The 13,977-nt window shown below is 47.1% G+C and overlaps 1 protein-coding gene across 1 annotated transcript; it reads left to right on the plus strand.

Moving 5' to 3' along the window:
• The first annotated feature begins 1,657 nt into the window (after window positions 1-1,657).
• On the plus strand, window positions 1,658-4,779 carry OTUD1 (OTU deubiquitinase 1). Its single transcript, XM_005564799.5, has one exon. The coding sequence runs from the start codon at window positions 2,110-2,112 to the stop codon at window positions 3,550-3,552; it is 1,443 nt and encodes a 480-aa protein (XP_005564856.3). The 5' UTR covers window positions 1,658-2,109; the 3' UTR covers window positions 3,553-4,779.
• Window positions 4,780-13,977: the final 9,198 nt, after the last annotated feature.

Genomic DNA, 13,977 nt, shown 5'->3' on the forward strand with positions numbered 1-13,977 from the left:
TTACCTAACCGGCTGGAGTGACCTGAGCTGGGACCCTGCCAGTCATACCGCCCAAAAATAATTAAAAGCCCTGGCTACGGTCAAGGGACCTGGATAGTAATCTTGGCTTCACCACTATCTGACGAACCTTGGGAACTCGCTTTCCATCTACTCATTCACTTAGTAAATATTAATTAGGTCCAATTACGTGCCAGGTACTGTGTTAGGGAATGGAAATTTAAGAGCAAGACCCAAGTCTCTCAATTCATGGAATTCACATTCTACTGGAAAGGTTGGGGACCGGATTACAGCCTACATCACCTACAGGTTCAGTCTCCCTATCTCTAAAATGTTAGGACAACCTCTAGGTTCAATTTGAATGTTTGGAGCCTGTTAATTTAGCATTTGATCAAAGCTCAGAATACAGCAAAAGTCTCCCACTACCTCTGGCTTTCCCTTACAAAGGTGGGTATTACAAAAAGGCTCGGTAGAAGTATTTTCTATAGCCTATCTTGCCCCAGAAGGCAGGTCACGACTTTCTCTACCGCTTTTGACCTCTGGCTAGCAATCGCATCTATTTTCAAAAGGCCCTAGGTGATACTGCATTTGGTATTCTGAGAAAGGCTGTTTATAAAGGGCTAAAAGGCTTCCTTGCTTTCGCCCAAGCAGGTATTTGCCAAGTGACATAGGTCAGAGGTGCAGAAAAGTTGGTTTTGTCTTCGCAGGGCAGGAGAATCCACTAGAGGACTCACCCTTAACAGGTGGGTCCAAGGAAGTGCATAGAAAAGACGCAGTGGTAAAACTAGCTGGGCACCTGTAATCCCTGCCCAAGGCAAGGCTGAGGAAGGGGGATCGCTTGGACCTCGGAGGTGGAGGTCGCAGTGGGGCATGATGGCGCCACTGCAGTCAGCCTGGAAGGCAGAGCAAGACCTTGCCTTAAAAAGGAAAAGAAAAAAAAAAAAAAAGAGGAAAAGACTCGTGGTGCCAGGATTGGTGGCTAGGGCCTGTAATCCCAACACTTTGGGAGGTCAAGGCGGGAAACAACTTGAGGCCAGTAGTTCGATACCAGACTGGGCAACTGTAATAGTGAGACCCTCGCCTTAAAAAAAAAAAAAAAAATTAGCCGGGGGCGGTGGTGCACACCTGGGTTGAGGTGGGCGGATCGCTTGAGTCCGGGAGGTCAAAGCTTCAGTGAGCTATGGACTGCGCCACTACACTCCAGCTTTGGAGATAGGTGAGACCCTCATCTCTAAAAAGATAAAAGAGGCAGTAGTGGATGCAAGGAGGGATGGTAGCCCATGACCATGCAGAGGCCAAACAGCATTCTGTTCTCCACACCCATGCCAGAAGCTTTCCTGCCAAGCAAGCTTTCCGAGCATGCTAACTCGCTCCAAGAAGCGCCCATCCCGCAGCACCCACTGCAGCCGCTGCGGAGAGTGGTGCAGCGCAGAAACCCGTGCCCAAGTCGGGGAAGCGGTCTGCGGGAGTCACGTGGGCGGGAGGCCCAGCCAGGAATTCCCGGACTGCTCAGGCCTCCGAGCCCCCGGCCTCGCCCCGCCCGCGCGCGCGACGAGGGCCACGCCCGTGACGTCGGCGGAGCGGAGCAGGGGGCGGGGCGCGGGCCGGAGTGGGCGGGGCGAGCCGACGCGGCTGAATCGGGCGCCGAGACAAGCCGCGCATTCCAGCGAGTCCACGTGACGCGGCCGCGAGGCCTGAGGTAAACAACCGCGGCCCCGCCTCCCGGGCCTCCGCGCGCACCGCGCTCCTCCTCGCCGGCAGGACGCGCTCCAACGAGGCGGGCGGCTTCCTCCGTGAGTCCCCAGCGGCCGCCGCAGGCCGGAGCAGCTGCAGCGGGCGCGACGCCCCGGGTCTGCGGGCTGAGCGCACCGGCAGGAGTCGAGCTCGCGTCCCGTCCCCGCCCCCCCCACGCTGTGGCGCAGCAGGAATTTGGCCGGGACCCGGGCGCTATTCGCGGCTGCTGACGCGCGGCGGCCAGCGGCCTTGCGCTCATCTCTATTCTGGGGCCGTTGGGTCACCGCGCTCCGCCGGCCCCCTCCCCCGGGCCCGGAGGGTGTGTCCCCCGCTCCGGGGCTCGCCGCGCCTATAAGGGGCAGAGCGGCGGGCAGGGACATGCAGCTCTACAGCAGCGTCTGCACCCACTACCCCTCCGGGTCACCGGGTCCCACGGCCGCCGCCCCCGCGCCACCCGCCGCCGCCGCCCCCACCTTCAAGGTCTCGCTGCAGCCCCCGGGAGCCGCCGGCGCCGCGCCCGAGCCCGAGACCGGTGAGTGCCAGCCCGCCGCGGCCGCCGAGCACCGTGAAGCCGCCGCTGTCCCCGCCGCCAAGATGCCCGCCTTCTCCTCCTGCTTCGAGGTGGTGTCCGGGGCCGCCGCGCCCGCCTCTGCCGCCGCCGGCCCGCCTGGCGCGTCCTGCAAGCCGCCGCTGCCGCCGCACTACACGTCCACCGCGCAGATCACCGTGCGGGCCCTGGGCGCCGACAGGCTCCTGCTGCACGGGCCCGAGCCCGCTCCCGGCACCGCGGGCTCCGCCGCTGGCCCGCGCGGCCGCTGCCTCCTGCTGGCCCCAGCGCCCGCAGCCCCGGTGCCGCCGCGGCGGGGCTCCTCGGCCTGGCTCCTGGAGGAGCTGCTGCGGCCCGACTGCCCCGAGTCCGCGGGCTTGGACGCGACACGGGAGGGGCCCGATCGGAACTTCCGACTGAGCGAGCACCGCCAGGCCTTGGCCGCCGCCAAGCACCGAGGCCCCGCGCCGACCCCGGGGAGCCCCGACCCCGGTCCGTGGGGCGAAGAGCATTTGGTGGAAAGGGGCCCTAGGGGCTGGGAGAGGGGCGGCGACCGCTGCGACGCTCCCGGTGGGGACGCGGCGCGGAGGCCCGACCCAGAGGCCGAGGCACCCCCAGCCCGGAGCATCGAGACCGCCCCGAGCAGCGCGGCGGAGCCGGTGATCGTCTCCGGGTCAGATCCCAGAGACGAGAAGCTGGCCCTGTACCTGGCCGAGGTGGAGAAGCAGGACAAGTACTTGCGGCAGAGGAATAAGTACCGATTCCACATCATTCCCGACGGCAACTGCCTCTACCGAGCTGTCAGCAAGACGGTGTATGGGGACCAGAGCCTGCACCGGGAGCTGAGGGAGCAGACGGTGCACTATATCGCCGACCATCTCGACCACTTCAGCCCCCTGATTGAGGGCGACGTGGGGGAGTTTATCATCGCTGCTGCCCAAGACGGGGCATGGGCTGGGTACCCGGAATTGCTGGCCATGGGGCAGATGCTGAATGTGAATATCCACTTAACTACTGGAGGGAGGCTGGAGAGCCCCACGGTGTCTACTATGATTCATTATTTGGGCCCAGAGGATTCCCTGAGGCCTAGTATTTGGCTCAGTTGGCTCAGTAACGGACACTATGATGCTGTATTTGATCACTCCTATCCTAACCCAGAGTACGACAACTGGTGCAAACAAACTCAAGTGCAAAGGAAACGCGACGAAGAACTTGCCAAATCTATGGCCATATCCCTATCCAAAATGTATATTGAACAAAATGCATGCTCTTGAAATGTCTCAAAACCTTACACCCTGGGAATAATTGCATACATAACTTGTGTTTGGAGAATCACATGAACTCTAATCAGGGTAATAGCACTTTCAAACTTGCTAGTAGATTTTATTGTAGGTGTAATGCCTTAATCATCTTTTTGAATGTTTTCTCAGAGCTGAAGGTTGCTGGGCCACCTAAATAATGTTTCATGATAGCTTTGGGTGATTTTATTGCTATTTATAATTTGCTGTATAAAGTGAGCACTACTTAATTTGCAAGCTGATTTCTCACAGTGTAAATTTGTTCATTCCTGGTAGTCTATTTTCTATAAAAATGTATTTTTGCACAACATTTTTAAAAACTGGTGTACCTTCATCTATGATGTGTTCAGGCATAAATCCAGAGAAGTGCTTTATATGAAATGTATTATTTTGAACAGAGTTTGTGATTTGGTATTTTATGTTGTTGAAATTTGAATTTCACAATTCTTAGATAATTATTTCAAATGGATATTGAAACATTCTTGTTACCAGATGTTTGGCCCATTCCATTTTGATGAAACAGAGCTGTTGTTTTGGAAATCATTATTTTTCTAGAAATGGTGAATCTTTTAAAGAAAATTACCTAATGGAAGGTTGTGGGAAGGTGTTTTTTTTCTTTTTTTTCCTGTTTTAAGGGATAGTACCAGGTCTTACTTGAATGAAAGTCTGATATTTGCTGATGGCAGAATGGTTATTCTGTACCCTGGTTGATATGTAGAGTAGATCGTCTGGTGCTCTCAATTGTTTTTATTGACATTTGTTATTTTGTTATAAAGAGAATGTTAACATGGTATAAAACTCTGTGACAAGATAAGCCTCCTGCTTTAACTTCTTGGATCCAACTAAGAGATTTATAAACTAATGGCATAAATGTCTGGAGCCACCCTTGGCAGTTACAGCAGGAGAACACTGTCTTAATATTTCTTTTACATTCTTTCAGAAGGTGAAATAGGATTGCCCTGTATTAATGTAGAAATGTCTGTAAACAGAGCTTGTATGGTTTGCTGGGTCAAACAATGTTTCCAACTTAAAATCTATCTCATTGCCACTTTAACTACTTTTAGTCATATTTATTAAGTAATGCAGTTTGTACTTTTTTTATTTTGTAACATTTTGTGATTTTTTTGTACAAAACTGTATTTGTACAATAGAGCAATTCCCAGCTGATGGAATGAATGAATAAAATGCAAAATTATACTTTTACAATGTCTTTTGGATAGAGTGGTTTTTAAATTGTAGTGTTTGTAGGAAACTTTCTTACACGTATGCATGTAAAGATGCATTTTTTTTTTTTCCGTAAAGATGCCACAGCAATAGGTTTCCTAAATTCTCACATAAAGAAGATAGGCTAATCATGAGTAATTTCAAAGGATAAGTCTGAATAAAATATAATTTAAAGGTGGAGAATCCAAGAAATTGCTCTCATTCTAATTATAATTTCTGTCTACAATTATAGCTGTACCTATTGGCTAATGAAAAAGGAAGTGCAAGTTTTGTGTCAGCAGAATGTCTAATTTAATGTCATACTTGTGTATTCCACTCACTCTCAATATAGAGTTTAACGTTTTAAAGATTAACCAAAGATATACCCTAATTTTTGTCTAGTCTGGCCTCTTGAGATCATGGGAATCTGTTTTAAGATGTTGAAAAGTACATGCTATAGTTTGAATATATGTGTCCTACCACCCCAAATTCATGTGTTAATCCCCATTATGGTGGTATTAAGAGGTTGGGCTTTTGGGGAAGTGATTCAAGACATGAGCACCCTGTCTTCATGAACGAATTAGTGCCTTTTCTATAAAGGGCTGGAAGGAACTAGCTTAGGCCCATTTTGCTCTTCTCTTGTTCTGCCACAGGAGGACACCTAGATGGTGTCATCTGTGAAGAAGGGGCCTTCACCTGATGTGGAACCTGCAAGCGCCTTGATCTTGGACTTGCCAGCCTCCAGACTGTGAGAAATATAAATTTCTGTTCTTTATAAATTACAGGTATTTTGTTGCAGCAGCACAAATAGACTAATTTGGCGCACCTGTGTGCATAGTGTTGGGGTATGTTTACTGCATAAGAAAAGCAGCTATTTTGGATATTTTACTTTTCAGTCATTTAGACAGCACAGTCATAGACACAACTGAACTTGATTGAGTTCATTGGTTAACCACATTCTTGGAAGGATGCCGTTGAGTATCAAGGAAAGAATTTGTCAACGGTTTAAATGTTTACTAATCACAGATCTCTAGATTTTTGTGTAGGTAAGTTTTGCTTCATGGCTTCAGTAAGTAATTTGGGAAGAAAAAATTTCTGTTATTTGAATTACCTGGCTACCCCTTTTCTCCACTTTATTTAGAGCTGTGTAACATTTGGAGATGCTTACAATTTTATACAAGTGTGAGTAGAATACACAAGAATTCCTAAAAAGGCTTCTGTCAGCCTATTACTGTTTTAGATAGGTTCTTCTGTGTTCTGTTTCATTTTCAAATTAGGATTCCAAGTCCTGATTTTTTTTTTCTTTTTTATTATGTTTTTATTGAGACAGGGTCACCCTCTGTCACCCAGGCTGGAGTGCGATGGCACAGTCATGGCTCACTGCAGCCTCAACCTCAGGGCTCAAGTGATTCTCCCACCTCAGCCTTCTAAGTAACTGGTACTACAGTAGTCGTTCACTATCACACCCAGCTAATTTTTTTTTTTCTTTAAATTTTTAGTAGAGATGTAGTCTCACTATGTTGCCCAGGCTGGTCTTAAATTCCGGAGCTTAACTGATCCTCCTGCCTCAGCCTCCCAAAGTGCTGCGATTACAGACTTAAGTCACCATGCCCAGAACTGTTTTCAAATTTAATTTTAAAATTTTGTTTATTATTTTTGAGACAGGGTGTTGTCATGTCCCCCAGGCTGGAGTGCAGTGGCACAATCATGGCTCACTGCAGCCTCTACCTTCTGGTCTCAAGTTATCCTCTCACCTTGGCTACTGAGTAGCTGGAACTATAGGCATGTACCACCATGCTCAGCTAATTTTTTATTTTGCATAGAGATCGGGGGCAGGGGAGGATCTCCCTATGTTGCCTAGGCTGGTCTTGAACTCCTGGCCTCAGGCAATCCTCCCACCTCAGCCTCCCAAAGTACTGGGATTACAGGTGTGAATCACCACACTCAGCCTTGAAAAAAAAAATCTGGAGATAATTTCATTACTTTGTTCAAGTTTATCTTATGTCCTTTTTCTTTTCCTAAAAGAAAGTTAATCTTTTACAATTTTTTCCCCAAGTTTTGCATTTTGAGAATCATTAGCACTTTACCATGACATTTAGTGCTCATGTGGAAGAAAGGCATTTGGGGAGAAAAATAGATTGTAATCCTTTGGACATTTGATAATTTGATATGTAGGTAAATGTACTGGATAAATTCAAGTATGTAGCATGTTCACATTAAATAGACAGTTATTTGTTACATCGTAAGTTCAGACCTCATTTTTTTTTGTACATCCCTAGAGTGTCTACAGCTATCTCAAAGAGGCACTGAGAAACTAGATGACATTTAATTCAGTTTGATTCCCCAAATGTACTAAGCTCAATAGGCACATTCCCTGTTGAATCTCTGGGTTCCAACCCAAGTACCTAGCAGAGTGTGTGCTCAGTAAATTGCTTTTTTTTTTTTTTTTTGAGACAGAGTCTTGCTTTGTCGCCCAACCTGGTGTGCAATTGTGTGGTCTTGGCTCAGTGCGGCCTCCGCCTCCCGGGTTCAAGCAGTTCTCCTGCCTCAGCCTCCCAAGTAGCTGGGATTACAGGTGCCCACCACCACACCCAAGTAATTTTTTGTATATTTATTATTTGTTTTTTTGAGATGGAGTCTTGCTCTGTCACCGAGGCTGGAGTGCAGTGGCATGATCTTGGCTCACTGAAAACTCCGCCTCCCAGGTTCAAGCAATTCTCCTGCCTCAGCCTCCTGAATAGCTGGGACTACTCGTGCGTGCCACCACGCCCAGCTAATTTTTTTTTTGTATTTTTAGTAGCGACAGGGTTTTACCATGTTAGTCAGGATGGTCTCGATCCCCTGACCTCGTGATCCACCTGCCTCGGCCTCCCAAAGTGCTGGGATTACAGACGTGAGCCACTGTTCCTGGCCTTGTATTTTTTATAGAGATGAGGTTTTGCCATGTTGGCCAGGCTGGTCTCGAACTACTGACCTTGAGTGATCCATCCACCTTGGCCTCCCAAAGTGCTAGGATTACAGGCATGAGTCACCACGCCCTGCCAAATTTTTGAATGAAGGAATTAATTGGAGAGAAATGGAGCTTTGGAAAATACTTAGTTGGAGGATATGAAATTAAATGAAAATAACTTGACTCTAAAGGTACTGGGAATTATTAATAACAAAGTAATTATGCACATTTTAAACTAAAATAATAGAGAAAGATATTGCAGTATTGAATTCTATGACTGACAAAATGGTTTTTGAAACCAAAAATGAGAATTCATTGATTTTATGTGTCATCTTCAAAACATCTTGAGAAACCAGGTCAACTGTAACTAGTTAAAAATAGAACTTCACTAATCTGCTGTGATCTTGAAGATACTGCCTTCTCCAAAATGACTTGCTGTGTTTTGCTTTCGGGTTACTGCCATCCCACATCCAGTCTCTAGCAATTCCTAGTTTGATGATTGTTTTCTCTGTAGCCTGGTTGAGAAGGAAATGTTGAACAGATTTCAAGCATCAGTTAGGACTGTTGTGTTCAATAATAGTGGCTGCAGGCTTATGTCACTGGTCAGTGGGACCAGGGCAGGTAGTGTAAATCAGATCAGAACAGCTGTTGGAAAAAAATGTATTTCTTCCTGTTGTAAATTAGGTGAATGACAATGATTCTATGAGTAAAGGTCAGAGAGAGTTCACTGTCATCAGTTAACTTACAGTAAGACCTTATCTAGCCTTGTTTCTCACAATTGAATTTTCTAAATATTTGAACGGTTCCTTTTTGTGTAAAATATGAAACAAAAAGCAAAATAACTGTATTTGATGAAATCCTTTAAGAAGTAATTCATGGGCCAGGCGTGGTGGCTCACACCTGTAATCCCAGCCCTTTGGGAGGCTGAGGCAGTGGATCACCTGAGGTCAGGAGTTCGAGACCAGCCTGGCCAACATGGTGAAACTTCGTCTCTAATAAAAATACAAAAAATCGGCCGGGCGCGGTGGCTCAAGCCTGTAATCCCAGCACTTTGGGAGGCCGAGACGGGCGGATCACGAGGCCAGGAGATCGAGAGACGATCCCGGCTAACACGGTGAAACCCCGTCTCTACTAAAAAATACAAAAAAACTAGCCGGGCGAGGTGGCGGGCGCCTGTAGTCCCAGCTACTCGGGAGGCTGAGGCAGGAGAATGGCGTAAACCCGGGAGGCGGAGCTTGCAGTGAGCTGAGATCCGGCCACTGCACGCCAGCCTGGGCGACACAGCGAGACTCCGTCTCAAAAAAAAAAAAAAAAAAATACAAAAAATCAGCTGGTTGTGGTCTTGGGCACCTGTAATTCCAGTTACTGGGGGGCAGAGGCAGGAGAATCGCTTGAACCCAGGAGGCGGAGGTTGCAGTGAGCTGAGATCACAGCATTGCACTCCAGCCTGGGTAACAAGAGCGAAACTCCATCTCAAAAAAAAAAAAAAAAAAAAAAAAAAAAGTAATTTATGGTGTACTGATTTTTCTTTATAAAATAACTGTGCCTGGCCTTGTATTATGAATATGAGGCCAGGCACAGTGGCTCACGCCTGTAATCCTAGCACTTTGGGAGGCGAAGGTGGGCAGATCACGAGGTCAGGAGTTCGAGACCAGCCTGGCCAATATGGTGAAACCCTGCCTCTACTTAAAAATACAAAAATTAGCTGGGCGTGGTGGTGCGCACCTGTATCCCAGCTACTCGGGAGGCTGAGGCAGGAGAATTGCTGGAACTCAGGAGGCGGAGGCTGCAGTGAGCCGCGATAGCGCCACTACACTCCAGTCTGGGCAACAGGGTGAGACTCTGTCTCAAAAAACAAACAAACAAACAAACACAAAAAACTGAATATGGTTTAATACTTTAGTACTTGCAGATGACTGAAATGTGACAGTTCATTTGTACTTAAAGGGATCTCAGAGTGCTTGGAATTTTTTTTTTTTTTATTAATTTGTTTCGAGATGGGATCTCACTCTGTTGCCCAGGCTGGAGTGCAGTGGCATGATCATGGCTCACTGCAGCCTTGAATTCCCTGGCTCAAGTGATCCTTCCATCTCAACGTCCTGAGTAGCTGGAACCACAGGTGCATGCCACTGTCCCATGCCTCTCTCTGGCTCATTTTTTAATTAATATTTTTGGTAGAGATGGGGTCTCAAACTCCTGAGCTCAAGGAATCCTCCCCCTTCAGCCTCCCAAAGTGCTTGGTTTACTGACCTCAGCCACCATGCCCAGCTAGTGCTGGGAATTTTATCTTTGTGATTATACTTTTCCTGTTTACTTCCTCGCATTATAAAAGCTCTTACCATTGTCACTTTCCAACCTCAATTCCCACTATGATTTTCTGTGTTCAGTTAGAGACACTAATCAATGTGCTTGTCTGAATTGACTCTAAAATCATAAGAAATGGGTTTCTCTTTTTTAAATAACACAACCTGTCGTACTAGAAATGAGTTTCTAATTCAGAACCGTGATACTCTGCTCTGAGTAATGTGTTTAAGCTTTAGTGTTTGGTCAACCAGAGTGCTTATTTGCTGCTTGCATTGTCTTCTTTTTTCATTGTTTAGTGGTATCCTGGATTTGTCTAATTAAGGGATCTCTGAGTGTGTGTACAGTGACATACTCAGAAAACAAATGGGTTGGCTATATTAAATCTCAAAATTGGAGCTGATTTGTCATGGCCTAGTTAATATTTTGTTTCCTCTCTATCATATATAATCCTTCATAGTGTGTCCCTGCCATTGTCTTTCTTCTATTTGTACTTTTTTTTCATTTTCTTGTAGGGCTAGGGTCTTGACCTGTCACCTGGGCTGGAGTGCGGTGGCATGATCATAGCTCACTGCAGCCTTGAACTCCTGGGCTTAAGCAGTTGTCCTGATTCAGCCTCTTGAGTAGCTGGCATTGTGTTACCCATACTGTCTTGAACTCCTGGGCTCAAGCAATCTTCCTATCTGGGCCTCCTGAGTTACTGGGATTAGGCATGAGCCACTGTTCCTAGCCTGTTTAGAAATTTTTAATTACGTCATTTTTGAGATGGGGTCTTTCTCTGTGTCACCCAGGATGGAGTGCAGTGGTGCAGTCACAGTTCATTGCAGCCTCGACCTCCTGGGACCAAGCAATCATCCTACCTCAGCCACTGGAATAACTGGGACCACAGGTGTGGGCCACCACATCTGGCTAATTTTTTTTTATTTTGTAGAGATGGGGTCTCACTACGTTGTCCTGGCTAGTTTTGAACTCCTGGCCTCAAGCAGTCCACCCACCTTGACTTCCCAAAGTGTTGGGATTACAGGCATGAGCCACCATGTCTGACATATATACATTTAAATGTAGAGACAGGGTCTCACTGTGTTGCCCAGGCTGGTCTTAAACTCCTGACCTCAAGCAATCCTCCCACCTCAGCCTACCAAGTCACTGGAATTACAGGTGTGAGCCACCACACCTAGCTTGTTTATACATTTTGGTGTTAGTTTTCTGGTCCACAAAGCTGCGGTAATTACGAGGGAATTCAAATATTATGTCCTCATGCAGACTCCAAATCAAAGTGTGCACAGATGGGTCCAGTACAGATATGACAGTTCTCTTTGAATTTCCTCTCCCTAATACTTCTTTAATGTGTGTATATTACATCTACATAGGTAAGAAAGTTAGTCTTCCTCCTGAACTTCCTTTTTCATTAGAGTAAAAGATTTTTTCTCATATTGATTAGTGTTTAATAGATTCAGTAAATACCCTGCATTAATATGCTGACAAGTAGATTTTGACAATTTGAAAAAAGCAAAGAATGAATTAATTCTTGTGGGGTCTATGAATTTTATATTTTAAAGCAGTTAAAGTAGGGGAAAAAACCTGCACACACAGGACATTTTATACTTGAAACTGAAATTATTTTAGCAAGTGAGGATGCAAATAGAATGTCAGTGTACACAGATTTAGCTTTAATGATATATGCTTGAAGTAATAATTGAGTCTAAACAAATGTTCCACATAGATTAGTGGTTGTCTATTTGAATAATTTTAGGGATGGACAATGTGGTTGTATTTCTTAGCTTATAGGTACAAAAAGCTGGTGTGCAAAATAGGTACTCGTGAAGGGAATTTATACCAATGTGTCGTGACACTTCAGTCAATTTGTAAAATAAACTCAAATAAAGCTTTCAGTTCTGATGGCAAACAGGAAACATTCGCGCTTTTTGTTTCTCACAGTGAAATACGAGCTACACTAGTGATGTAATAGGAATGAAAGAAGACGGAAATGCCACAGTTAAGTGGACAACTGCGGTCAGGAAATTCTTTCTTAGCTGTCACTTGGCTACCTTTGCCACCTTGCTGAAAAGCACTGACTAGACCTAAAGGGAGTAAACAGTGAATGCTTTTGCTGTTTACTAAATCTAAACAATGCTCATGTCTCCATAAACAGTAGATGCAGAAACCTCAGTAACTGCTTACACAGAATTCTAGGTCAAAGAAGAGCGAGATTTAAGATGTATGTGAAACTTGTCAATATAAAGTCATTCTCTGACTGATTTTTCATTACCGGTTCATTTTCTTTTTTCTTTTTCTTTCTGTCTTTTTTTAAATTTTTGAGATGTAGGCTCTCTGTTGCTCAGGCTGGAGTGCAGTGGTGCAATTTTGGGTCACTGAAACCTTTGCCTCCCGGGTTCAAGCGATTCTTTTGCCTCAGCCTCCCAAGTAGCTGGGATTACAAGCGTCTGCCAACACACCCGTCTAATTTCTCTGTGTGTGTGTGGGGTGTGTGTGTGTGGTGTGTGTGTGTGGGGTGTGTGTGTGGTGTGTGTGTGTGGGGTGTGTGGTGTGTGTGTGTGTGTGTGTGTGTTTGTGGTGTGTGTGTGTGGTGTGTGTGTGGTGTGTGTGTGTGTGTGGTGTGTGTGTGTGTGGTGTGTGTGGTGTGTGTGTGTGGTGTGTGTGTGTGTGGTGTGTGTGTGTGTGTGTGGTGTGTGTGTGGTGTGTGTGTGTGTGTGGTGTGTGTGTGGTGTGTGTGTGTGTGTGTGTGGTGTGTGTGTGTGTGTGGTGTGTGTGTGTGTGTGTGTGTGGTGTGTGTGTGGTGTGTGTGTGTGTGTGTGGTGTGTGTGTGGTGTGTGTGTGTGTGTGGGGTGTGTGTGTGTGTGTGTGGTGTGTGTGTGGTGTGTGTGTGTGGTGTGTGTGTGTGTGGTTGGTGTGTGTGTGTGGTTGGTGTGTGTGTGTGGTGTGTGTGTGTGTGTGTGTGGTGTGTGTGTGTGTGTGTGGTGTGTGTGTGTGGTGTGTGTGGTGTGTGTGGTGTGTGTGTGTGTGTGTGGTGTGTGTGTGTGTGTGTGTGGTGTGTGTGGTGTGTGTGTGTGTGTGGTGTGTGTGTGTGTGTGTGGTGTGTGTGTGTGTGGTGTGTGTGTGTGGTGTGTGTGTGTGGGGTGTGTGTGTGGTGTGTGTGTGTGTGTGTGTGGTGTGTGTGGTGTGTGTGTGTGTGGTGTGTGTGTGCGGTGTGTGTGTGTGTGTGTGTGTGTGGTGTGTGTGTGTGTGTGGGGTGTGTGTGTGGTGTGTGTGTGGTGTGTGTGTGGTGTGTGTGGTGTGTGTGTGGTGTGTGTGTGTGGTGTGTGTGTGTGGGGTGTGTGTGTGTGTGTGGTGTGTGTGTGTGTGGTGTGTGTGTGTGGCGTGTGTGTGTGGGGTGTGTGTGTGGTGTGTGTGTGTGTGTGTGGTGTGTGTGTGTGTGGTGTGTGTGTGTGGGGGGTGTGTGTGTGTGTGGTGTGTGTGTGTGGTGTGTGTGTGTGTGGTGTGTGTGTGTGTGGTGTGTGTGTGTGGGGTGTGTGTGTGGTGTGTGTGTGTGTGGTGTGTGTGTGTGGGGTGTGTGTGTGGGGTGTGTGTGTGGTGTGTGTGTGTGTGGTGTGTGTGGTGTGTGTGTGTGGGGTGTGTGTGTGTGGGGTGTGTGTGTGTGTGTGGTGTGTGTGTGTGGTGTGTGTGTGTGTGGTGTGTGTGTGTGTGGTGTGTGTGTGTGTGGGGTGTGTGTGTGGTGTGTGTGTGTGTGTGTGTGGTGTGTGTGGTGTGTGTGTGTGTGTGGTGTGTGTGTGTGTGTGTGTACTTTTAGCAGAGATAAAGTTTCATCATGTTGGCCAATCTGGTCTGGGACACCTGACCTCCAGTAATCTGTCTAACTCGGCCTTCCAAAGTTGGGATTCCAGGTGTGAGCCACCCTACCTGGTCCCTGTTCATTTTCTTGATCGTGA

Source organism: Macaca fascicularis, chromosome 9, assembly GCF_037993035.2.
Source record: "Macaca fascicularis isolate 582-1 chromosome 9, T2T-MFA8v1.1".
NCBI lineage: Eukaryota > Metazoa > Chordata > Mammalia > Primates > Cercopithecidae > Macaca > Macaca fascicularis.

Bases quoted from the DNA above. Each gene is read 5' to 3' on its own strand.
- OTUD1 (XM_005564799.5), top strand. From the start codon at position 2,110: ATGCAGCTCTACAGCAGCGTCTGCACCCACTACCCCTCCGGGTCACCG.